At 41.1% G+C, this 12,006-nt stretch overlaps 1 protein-coding gene across 1 annotated transcript; it reads left to right on the top strand.

Annotated features, from left to right (window-relative positions):
• The first annotated feature begins 1,540 nt into the window (after positions 1–1,540).
• On the top strand, positions 1,541–12,001 carry msmo1 (methylsterol monooxygenase 1). The gene is made up of 6 exons (XM_076295469.1): positions 1,541–1,592; positions 3,535–3,806; positions 4,967–5,115; positions 8,572–8,698; positions 9,114–9,268; positions 11,205–12,001. Exons 2-6 carry the CDS (start codon positions 3,552–3,554, stop codon positions 11,383–11,385), a joined length of 867 nt encoding a protein of 288 aa, XP_076151584.1. The 5' UTR covers positions 1,541–1,592; positions 3,535–3,551; the 3' UTR covers positions 11,386–12,001.
• Positions 12,002–12,006: the final 5 nt, after the last annotated feature.

Below are 12,006 nucleotides of genomic sequence, written 5' to 3'. Positions count from 1 at the left end.
AAAATCAGTGAAATTATGAATGTGATGTGAAGTATATGCCACCTCTGCTAAAAATGACCAAACTTCTATTAATGTCTTTCTTTCTTTATTGCCCTATTTCTTTCTTGTCTATTTATCTATTATTTGTATTTTTTATGATAATTGGTATGATAATATAACTTGCAATTGTATGTCAGTGTATAAAGGAATGTTTGTGTTCTGCTTTTTGAATTGTTTCATAACTTGATTTTCTTTTTAAAATAATATTAATAAATACGCTTCTGGTAAACAGACCAGTCTGTGCAATTGAGACATGAAACTAATTTTGCAGTTATATTGTATAAGTATATACTCTTTTGAGGGAAATTTGGTCTCTGCATTTATCCCAATCCGTGAATTAGTGAAACACACTGCACACAGTGAAGACACAGTGAGGTGAAGCACACACTAATCCCGGCGCAGTGAGCTGCCTGCAACAACAGCAGCGCTCGGGGAGCAGTGAGGAGTTAGGTGCCTTGCTCAAGCCGTGGCCTACTGGTCGGGGTTCGAACCGGCAACCCTCCGGTTACAAGTCCGAAGTGCTAACCAGTAGGCCACGGCTGCCCACAATAATATGAATATTAATTGCATTTAGTTAGTTTACCTAAAGGCCTAATTGAAGTTTGGAGTCACTTAGAAATTTCCATTCCACTCCATAGAATACCAGCTGAGATCAGTTGCATTGTTTTTTTTTAATCAGGACGGCAGTTTTCAGATTTATGTGCTTACATAATTGCAAATGGGTTCTCCAATTTTTCTCAGTTAGTCTTTTAAAATGATATCAGATTAGTAAACTGAATGTGCCTTTGGAACATTGGATGAATGGTTGCTAATAATGGGCAATGTAGATATTGCATTAAAGATCAGCCATTTCTTTCTACAACAGTATTTTACAACATTAATGATGAAAACAAGGACATTTATATATGACCCCAAACTTTTGCAGTGTAAATATAAGGATTTTCACGTGATCTCTAGATGTTGTTCTTTACAGTTAGGCTACTTAAAATCTGATTGTGTAAACATGTTTTGTTGGGCTTGGAAAATGTTATTAAAGACTTTAATTTAAGAGGTTAATTTGTGTGAAAACGACATACACTTAGACCAAATTAATTGATTTTAATTCATAATTAATCATGAATTAATACATTAAAGCCATAGTGCTTAAGTGCCCTATGTCCTATTTTAGCCTAGTTAAATAGTTGATACAAGCCTATTATGTCAGTTAAGGTTGGGAAAGGCACAGAAAAGCGTCAGGCTACAGTGCAAGACACACCTCCAGCACACTCTAAAGCCCGCCTAAACCACACCATGGTCTTTCTCTACATTGCTCTATCGTAGCAGACTGCGCAGGTTATGAAAGATAAACTTATTCCTGATTGGCTGTTGCTCCAGCAACTCACCGTCTCACTATCATCACTCCATACAGCTCTCCAATCGACTTGCTGTCTTCGTTCCGTGACGCATGTCTCCTCCCACCTCGTCCAATCTCTTGCCTGGAAGTTATTCCTCATTAATCGCCCTGCTTCTGTTGTTTTCAGGTAGGTGAAACTGCTGTGGTGAACAGGCTACCGGTAAGTACATTTTTCCTTTGGACATTATTATTATGGTGAATACGGATTTGGATAATGATGTCTGTCGGCTGTCGTGTAGCCCTAAGCGTGTACTTTCTGTGCGGAATTAAGGCTTTTGCAGAACGAACGTTTTCTAATAGCGAAAGAATAAGGGAATGTAGGCAGTTATTGTTAGTCCAGGACAACACTTTTCATCTTAATTATTGATTTAACCTTATTATAATAATGTAATTAATTTGTTCATTTTAACCAAACACAGCAATCCGTTACAAGAATCCAAATTGCCTATTCAATGCGAGTCTACCGGATTCAGGTGTTCACATAATAGGCTAGCCTTACAACCCCAAAAGTTGGGACGTTGTGTAAAATGCAAATAAAATCAGAATGTGATATTATACAAATCTCGTAAAAACATATTTAGTTGCAAAAAGGACATAGGCCTACAACATATCTAATGTTTCACTATTTGGAAAATATATGGAAAATATATGTTAATTTTGAAGTCGATGCCAGCAACATGTTTTTAAAAAGTTGGGACGGGCATTTTTACCACTGTTCTGCTTTACATTTAACCTAATTTTGTAAATGTTTAGGAACTGAGGAGACCAGTTGCTAGAGTTTTGAGAATGAAATGTTGTCCCATTCCTGCCCGATATAGGATTTCAGTTGCTCACACGGGAGTGTCTCTGGTCGCAGTATGGGGTATTCTTAATCATGTTTTTCATTCCATGATGCACCTAATTTGACAGTTCCGGACTGCAGACAGGCCACTTTAGCACCTCTTCTAGGACTCTTCTTCTATGGAACTATACTGTTTAAATATATGCAGAATTCATTTTGGCATTGTTTTCCTGAAATATTCCAGGCCTTCCCTGTAAAAGACATTGCCTGGTTGGCAGTATTTGCTCAAAACCTGTATACATCATCGCAGAATTGATTGTGCCTTGCCAGATGTGCAAGATGCCCTTGCTGTAGGCACTAATACACTTCCACACTGTCACAGATGTTAGGTTTCGAACTGAGCACTAAAACAAGTTGGAGGTTGGATACTTGGATAGGCCCTCTCCTCTTTAGCCCAGATGAGTCCATGATTTCCAAAAATAATTGCACATTTTGATTGGTCAAACCACAGGACCTTTTTCCACTTTACCTCAGTCCATTTTAAAGAAGCTCAGGCAGATAAGACAGTGGTATTTTTTGTTTTCTGTATTTGGCTGTTGTATGGTAAAGTTTAAAGCATTTCTGAATTGAGTATCAACCTGTGCCCATAGACAATGGTTATCAGAAGTTTTCGTGAGCCCATCTAATGATTTTCTTTACAGAAACAGGTCTAGTTTTAATGCATTGCCATCTCAGGTCCAAAAGACCACGGCCATCCAATATTGTTTATCAGATCTATCCCTTGTTTGCAAAGATTTCTCTGGAGTCTCTGAATATTTTAATGATATTATGAACTGTAGATGATGAAATCCCCAGATACTTAACAATTTCATGTTAAAGTGTAGCCAAAATTGAATCCAAATTCAAAATGAACAATACATTTTCCATGAAATAGTCATAGATGTCCTTTTCAACATTTGATATGTTTTTGTCCTTTTTTCAGCTAAATATGAGTTTATGAGATTTGCAGATTATCACATACTATTTTTATTTGCATTTTACTCAACGTCCCAACTTTTTCTGATTTGGGGTTGTACATGAATGAGTAAGTAGGCCTAAGCTTAGTTGATTTACAACTTCTAGAGTACAGTGTAGAGCCCCACCTGGCTTTATTAGTGGATGCCAAATGCTCTCAGATCACCATTGTTGAACTATTCTAGCCTATATTATTGGATCTCAGAATACACTGAACATATACTGTTTGGCCAGTACATTGGTTTGCATGTGCACCTGAAAGGTCAGTGTGTTTTGAGTGAACATTCACTCCGCCTGTGTCCTCTAGGTTCATGTTCCTCAGTCATGGACGTGAATGGAAGTGTGACGGTCCTCTCCTCTGCTCTCCTGGCAGTGGACTATGTTGATTCAGTTCTGCCAGAGAATCCCCTGCAACAGCCACTGCAGCAAGCATGGAACCACATGCTGCAGAGCTACACCAAGTTCCAGATTGCTACCTGGGGCTCACTGGTTGTGCATGAATTCATCTATTTCTTCTTCTGCCTGCCTGGCTTCCTCTTCCAGTTCCTCCCCTTCATGCAGAAGTACAAGATTCAGGCGGTAAGCAGCGCTGCATGCACAGGACCAATCAGGCCCACTGTCTCCCGTCTATGCCTCAAAACCAAATTCTTTGTATTTGTGAAATGACTCGGCCGATAGCTGATCCTGATTCAGATTCTGAACACCATAGAATACAGTATAATACTGTAATGTTAATAAAGTGACAGTTCAGCCTAAACATTTGTACACCAGAAATAATCACACACAATGGCATTCTGGACCTTCTGGACTTGAATGGACATAGAGATAATGTGCTGCTGAATCTGCTCGCTGTGTCATCCTTAATACAGGGGCTTTTTAGGAGTGTATAGCTTGACAACCTGCAGATGACATGGCTCTTTTATGGTTATGGTTATGGTTATGGTTATGGTTATGGATATGGATATGGTTATGGTTATGGATATGGTTATGGTTATGGTTATGGTTATGGATATGGTTATGGATTTGGTTATGGTTATGGTTATGGTTATGGATTTGGTTATGGTTATGGTTATGGATATGGTTATGGATTTGGTTATGGTTATGGTTATGGTTATGGTTATGGATTTGGTTATGGTTATGGATTTGGTTATGGTTATGGTTATGGTTATGGATTTGGTTATGGTTATGGTTATGGTTATGGATTTGGTTATGGTTATGGTTATGGATATGGTTATGGATTTGGTTATGGTTATGGTTATGGTTATGGTTATGGTTATGGTTATGGATTTGGTTATGGTTATGGATTTGGTTATGGTTATGGTTATGGTTATGGTTATGGATTTGGTTATGGTTATGGTTGTGGTTATGGTTATGGTTATGGTTATGGATTTGGCAGGTCCTTTGTCCAAAGCGACACACAAATACAAAACAACATAATATTTAAAATTGAACAGGGAACAGATTAGAATGTTGGTCCAATATAATAAGGAGAATAGTAATAATAAACAACAATATCAATTTAATCAATAGCCTAATAAAATAAGCAATGAAAATGAGGGGAAAAGCAATAATAAAACAATAATGACAAATCAACAAGGGTGATGTTGTAGAACAGAAACCACAAGCCAGCGGTACCACTACTGATTGCTTATAAAAGATTTATCTGTTTGTGTGTGTGCGTGGGTGCGTGTGTGTGTGTGTGTGTGTGTGTGTGTGTGTGTGTGTGTGTGTGTGTGTAGGATAAGCCCGAGACATGGGAGAAACAGTGGAGGTGTTTCAAAATGCTGCTCTTCAATCACTTCTGCATCCAGCTGCCTCTGATCTGTGGAACCTATTACTTCACTGAGTTCTTCAACATCCCTTATGACTGGGACACAATGCCCCGTTGGTGAGCGTGCACACACACACACACACACACACACACACACAAACAGATATAAATCTTTTATCAGCAGTCAGTAGTGGTACCACTGGCTTGTGGTTTCTGATGTGGCTGCTTTCTGGTAATAACTGGTCAATTTTCTGGTTTTCACTATAGCACATGAATGTCGCTCATTGTATATTATGGCCACTATCAAAGGGCAATTTTGTAGAAAGATAGTAGCAGTGTGCACCAGAGACACTCCTGTGTGAACAAACACACTGCAGCAGCAATGCAACGGAGATGGGGCGCACCTGTGTCACCTAGAGTGAGATGAGAAGCACATGTGATGTGACACCTAGAGTGAGATGAGACGCACATGTGACACCTAGAGTGAGATGAGACGCACATGTGATGTGTCACCTAGAGTGAGATGAGATGCACATGTGACACCTAGAGTGAGATGAGACGCACATGTGATGTGACACCTAGAGTGAGATGAGATGCACATGTGTCACCTAGAGTGAGATGAGACGCACATGTGATGTGACACCTAGAGTGAGATGAGATGCACATGTGACACCTAGAGTGAGATGAGATGCACATGTGATGTGACACCTAGAGTGAGATGAGACGCACATGTGATGTGACACCTAGAGTGAGATGAGATGCACATGTGTCACCTAGAGTGAGATGAGACGCACATGTGATGTGACACCTAGAGTGAGATGAGACGCACATGTGATGTGACACCTAGAGTGAGATGAGATGCACATGTGTCACCTAGAGTGAGATGAGATGCACATGTGATGTGACACCTAGAGTGAGACGAGACGCACATGTGATGTGACACCTAGAGTGAGATGAGACGCACATGTGACACCTAGAGTGAGATGAGACGCACATGTGATGTGACACCTAGAGTGAGATGAGACGCACATGTGACACCTAGAGTGAGATGAGACGCACATGTGATGTGACACCTAGAGTGAGATGAGACGCACATGTGACACCTAGAGTGAGAGTGCGCAAACTCATTTACAGAAACCTCAATAGTGACAACAGTGGTTGGGAGGAGGAGACAAATTGACGTTAATAAACCTTATTTAGTTCTAGTTTTCTATTTGTTTTGATTTGTTTTGTAGGCCTACTGCTACTGTAGGCTACATGAAAGTCTATGCTGAATGTCAGTTTTTACGGTTACTAAGGCAGTGTACAGCGGCCTCGTGTACAAAACTTGCGTACGCACAAAAATGTTGCATGTCTTTCATGCTCACGGTCGGATGTATCAGGAGTGAAATGAAAGTGAGTGTGCGTTTCTCCCAGGTGTCTCCACGGCAACAATATCCGGCATACGCACATGTGTATTGTCAGTTGGCGACACTTAAGGCAATGCAGCGCAACTTTAGCCTATTGATCACGAGTCTAGGCCTTTATTTGCACAGTATATTGTGAAATGTGGGTTATTGAAAATGATAACAGTTTGAGTTACAGGCCCAGGTTTATAAATAACTGTGCATGCAACATGTGCAAACACTGCGCAATACAGCATAATGACAACTGTAGCCCTATAAGAGGATATCGAGAATTATAAGGGAATGTGAAGGCTATTTAGAGACAACGCCGAAATCTGCGATGAATGGGGTCGCCATTTGCTGGGATGTTTTTCCCTTCATATTTTCGATAGTTTTTAATGTTTTTAGAAATAATTAGGCTTTTATGGGTTAAAGCAGGCTACATACCACAGGGAATTTCTTGTCAACAGGGTATTCCATTGAGAAATGGCAGTAGCCTATAACAGGATCTTCCAAGTGTTCATCCAAACATCATCAATGTTAGGCTATAGCCTGACTAAGCGCGAGTTGTAGCTATTTCCCTTAGTGTAATTGACTGCACACTTTGACTTTACTCGAGTAAGCATTCGTATTATTGTTGTCACACTTGTGAGCAAATTGGGATATCGCAATGTTGTGGCAATGTGGCCTAGATCAACTTTGTACTTCGGGTGCGCGATTCGTGGTCTCTTACTTGGACATGATTGATTTGATGACTTTTTAATTAATGCAGTTATTTTTTGATAGTCCAAATGCCCATCAAACCCGTTATGCAAACCCGGTCACCTACTTGCAGACTGACCATTACATCTGCTACGGTCTCTGACCCTAATAGCCACTACCACGCTCCGCCGCTCCTACTGTTTTTTAGGTTATTAATTACACATCAGAAAGACGTAAGATTCTTGCCATTTCGTCGAATAAGAGCACTTTCACCTCCCATTCGCTTTTTTTTTTTAATTTGCTGATTTTAATTATTACATTTTGGAGCAGGTTCAGATACAGATGGATCGATCCACAACTTATTTTTCATTCTTATTAATATTGTGGGATAGGCCATTTTGTCTTTGCGGAGGTCTGTGCTCTCTTGAGTGGCCTTCTAGTTAGCATATTAAAATGAGTGTGATTGAGGGAAGAGAGAGGGTGGAGTGGAGTGCTCGTGCATGTGCGCTTCATTTCACATTAATTGGGATGTGCAAAGAAAAGCTGTGTGGAATGCTGCGTATGCACAGTTTCATACATCAGATTGTTTTGTGCGTACGCTACTTCCCAGTTTTGCACGTACGTAATGTTTTAGTATGAATTCCTTGAACAAAACCGCTAGCCTGACGAGCCAGACCCACATTAAAATGTAGGGTCTGGGCACTCACCGTTGGCAGTGCTCAGTCCGAGGGGCGGGATAATCAGTTGTCTTTCAAATTCCCTCTGCACGCAATAGGACAGTGCTATGAGTCCCATGCGTTACCAGCGGAGCTAGTTGGCCAACAGCAACATCCATCTTCTTTGTTTTCAAGTAGCAGGGAATTCAAGCCAAACCGTTGCAACTCTGCCATCAATCATTATGTTAAGCCCGCCTAACGACTCTATACATGATTTGATTGGCCAGATAGAAGTTTCATTTTTCGAGCTCACAAGCCAACGGAGAGTGGCTAGACTAGCCCTGGCAGCAAAAGTAATTTGGCAAAGTTTATGGGTGTTAACTGTGCTGATGTTGCTGTTTAAGTATAAGTATATATACTCTTTTGATCCCGTGAGGGAAATTTGGTCTCTGCATTTATCCCAATCCATGAATTAGTGAAACACACTCAGCACACAGTGAACACACAGTAAGGTGAAGCACACACTAATCCCGGCGCAGTGAGCTGCCTGCAACAACAGCGGCGCTCGGGGAGCAGTGAGGGGTTAGGTGCCTTGCTCAAGGGCACTTCAGCCGTGCCTACTGGTCAGGGTTCGAACCGGCAACCCTGCAGTTACAAGTCCGAAGCGCTAACCAGTAGGCCACAGCTGTTTAAAGCTGATTTAAACCTTAACTGGTCACTGCTGCTCTGAACAAAGAGGCCTTAAGTGACTCCTGAAGCTAATAATTGTGATTTGTGAGATTTGTGAGTGACTCCTGAAGCTAATAACACTTGTGTCCTTTTCAACTCAGGCCGCTCCTCCTGGCCCAGTGTTTTGGCTGTGCTGTGATTGAAGACACCTGGCATTACTTCCTCCACCGAGCTTTGCATCATCGCAGAATCTACAAATACATCCATAAGGTCCACCATGAGTTTACTGTGAGTAAGAAACACACACACTCACACACACATACAGTGAGAAAGGGAAAGAGAGAGAGAGACAAAAACAAAAGTGCAATTGTAAAGGTGAAGTGGCAAAGTAATAGTATTTGAATAAACTAATGACAATATACAACACTGATCCATGTGACTAAGAAGCCTATTACTGAATAACAGACAACAAAACATTGTTTATTCTGCAGTTCTTTTTAGACATGAATTTGACCTACCTGTATGGCCATTCTTGATGCAGCAGAACTGACCACAGCAAAGTTTTTCATTATATCATATTATATCATGGCAGGTGTGACACAGCATTTTAACTCTCTGTCTCTTTCTCTCTCTTTGTGCGTGTGTGTGTGGATACATGTGTGTGTGTGTGTGTGTGTGTGTGTGTGTGTGTGTGTGTGTTCAGTCTCCCTTTGGAATGCAGGCTGAATATGCTCACCCTCTGGAGACTCTGATACTGGGGGCTGGATTCTTCATTGGTATCATGGTCTTCTGCAATCATGTGATACTGCTTTGGGCCTGGGTGACCTTCAGACTCTTGGAGACCATTGATGTGCACAGGTAAATGCAATTCTGTCTTTCTTTTCCTCTGCCTTATGAGTGATACCGCCATTTACTAGGGATGCGTGGGCAGCCTTATGACAGGCCGACCCGCGGATCGGGCAGCTGTGGATGAGATTTCCAGGTAAAATCGTGGGTTGCAGGTGGGTCGGGTCAAATTCACTAGTGATTTTTATACCACAGATGAATAGAGACCCAGTCAGACCAATAGTATGAAAAATTAGGAACAGAGTTTTATTTACAATGATGCACATCAAGGGAGAGACAGCATGACTTTACCTAAAGATCCATCAGCTGCTCTAACTAGACAAGTAAATTGTTAGGGTTTAATATCATTCCAGGCTGACGGGAGATGGCGTTGGTCATCCCATCTCACGTGGACTACACTGAATCAGACTCTGATTAGTGGCAACCTGGCAATCCGGAGCAGATAGCTACTGACGCAGCCATGCAGAACAGTGAAACACTGCAAAGTCATAATATTCCCACTTATCTCTAAATACAGTCACACACAGATACACAGGGACAGTACAGATATCATACAGTCATTACATAGAATCATACTTTTAGTGTCAAAGTGACCCACTAATGAGAAATGCAGAACATTAAACCACATATTGGAATATTGGACGTAATGTTCTATTCCACTTTCTCTCACTAGATAGCGACATTCTGGGTTAACATATTCATGTGCGTGTGCGGTAGATAGCAACGTTCTGGATTAACATATTCATGTGCGTGTGCGGTAGATAGCAACGTTCTGGGTTAACATATTCATGTGCGTGTGCGGTAGATAGCAACGTTCTGGGTTAACATATTCATGTGCGTGTGCGGTAGATAGCAACGTTCTGGGTTAACATATTCATGTGCGTGTGCGGTAGATAGCAACGTTCTGGGTTAACATATTCATGTGCGTGTGCGGTAGGCTAAAGTGAGATTCCCCCCTTCTGTTTCTCTCTCCTTCTCCGTCTCTGTCTCTATATCAATGCACATGCACACCAGAGTTGATTGGATACAAAAATACTCCATTGGAGGGGACAAAGCCTGTCCACACAATTAAATGAAACAGTTGTTTCTAATTATCCAGATGATAGCCTACAGTAAATAAGCTTATTTTTTATAAAACAATAAAGCGATAATAACGTATGTTACTACACTTCATAGGCATTTACTCTAGCCTGTAGGCTAATTAAGTTTAGTTTAATATTGTGCAGCCAAAATGATCCCGGTCTTGGGATTGCGTTGGGATTGCGTTTTCTGAGTGTCTTCTCTAAGTGGTATTCGGTAGCCTAGCTCTCGTTCAGGACCAGTTACACCATCTTATTAATTTGAGATTGCGTTTTCTGAGTGTCTTCTCTAAGTGGTATTCGGTAGCCTAGCTCTCGTTCAGGACCAGTTACACCGTCGAAACTTATCTGATGGTCAGATCAGTCAGTAATATTGTCATGCTTGCGCAAGTTCACTGCGGAGAGCTGAGGTAAGAAATGTGAAGGCATGTATTTGAGTTTTGAGTGTGCGCGCATTCACGCCTGCGTGTGTGTGTGTGTGTGGAGGGGGGGGTTGCTTATGCTATTTTGTCTGGTCGGGTGGGGTGGATTGGATCTCCAAAATGTGTTGGGCGGTACCATCTACACTGGATGGATATTTCACTGCATGAAAAATGCATGCTGCCATCTTATGGTGATTTTCGAAAAGTACAGTTTTGGTCTTTGGCCCACTTATGATACGAGTAGGTACAAATAGTTTACACATCTATGCCATAAATATGTTCATTTTATTCTGGTTATTGTATGTATTGATTTACTCACTAGAACCTGTATTGTCAGATTATTTACCCCATGTATGTATGTGGAGGCATGATGTGTGTGTGTGTGCGTGTGTGTGTGTGTGTATGTGCATGTTCTGTTCTGTTTGTAACAATGTCGTTCCTTTGCAGTGGTTATGACATTCCTCTGAACCCTCTGCACCTGATTCCCTTCTATGCTGGTGCTCGTTTCCATGACTTCCATCACATGAACTTTGTGGGGAACTATGGGTCCACCTTCACCTGGTGGGACAAGCTGTTCAGCACAGATGCCCAGTTCCACAATCATCAGCAGAAACAGAAACAGCAGTGAGGACGGGGCAGTGGATGTGAGGGGGAAGATGACAATGACACAGTAAATGTGAGAGTGAGTGAGGGAATGAGTGAGTGAGCGATTATGTGTGGGTGAATGGATATGTTGTGTGGGTGTATGAGTATATTAACAGAGAAGGTTCACAAATGCACATTTTTTATTATTGTGAGGCTTAACGGATCTATGGATTTGTGTGATCCTAACATACCTAACACACACACACACACACACACACACACACACACACACACACAAGCCATCTTCAGACCTCATAATAAACAAACAGAAATGCTTACTGCTGAGAAGCATGGACACAGAAGTTTGCAGTGGTGTGATTTCTGAGCACTTTACAAATAACCTGATTTTTTTTGTTTTCATATTTCCCCCCTTGATTAAATTTGTTCAGATTTTTTTCATGCATTGCCTTTTGTATTTGACTTCAGTTATGCCTCAATTTTTCAGAGGGAATCGTAGGCCCCACAACCTGTTTAAACCTGTACCCTAGGGCCTACCCCAACCCATGACTTTGTGAATGTGGACTGGTCACATTCTTACTTAAATGTTAAATTTGTTTTATTGCCTTTAAATGAAAATAAAAACTTGGAACCCGTTTAAATCTTC

The sequence above is a fragment of the Alosa pseudoharengus genome, unplaced genomic scaffold (genome assembly GCF_046254945.1).
Source record: "Alosa pseudoharengus isolate Yale_2024_CS ecotype anadromous, Long Island Sound unplaced genomic scaffold, YU_APseudo_1.1 YU_APseudo_1.1_scf_2, whole genome shotgun sequence".
NCBI lineage: Eukaryota > Metazoa > Chordata > Actinopteri > Clupeiformes > Clupeidae > Alosa > Alosa pseudoharengus.
The sequence above is the reverse complement of the archived record's forward strand: the minus strand, read 5'-3'. Positions and strand labels throughout refer to the sequence as shown.

What these genes read in the sequence shown, in the direction of transcription:
- msmo1 (XM_076295469.1), top strand. Translation starts at nt 3,552, where the DNA reads ATGGACGTGAATGGAAGTGTGACGGTCCTCTCCTCTGCTCTCCTGGCA. An exon ending in AGAAGTACAAGATTCAGGCG is followed by an intron (nt 3,807 to 4,966) that starts GTAAGCAGCGCT and finishes GTGTGTGTGTAG; the next exon opens with GATAAGCCCGAGACATGGGA. An exon ending in TGGGACACAATGCCCCGTTG is followed by an intron (nt 5,116 to 8,571) that starts GTGAGCGTGCAC and finishes TTTTCAACTCAG; the next exon opens with GCCGCTCCTCCTGGCCCAGT.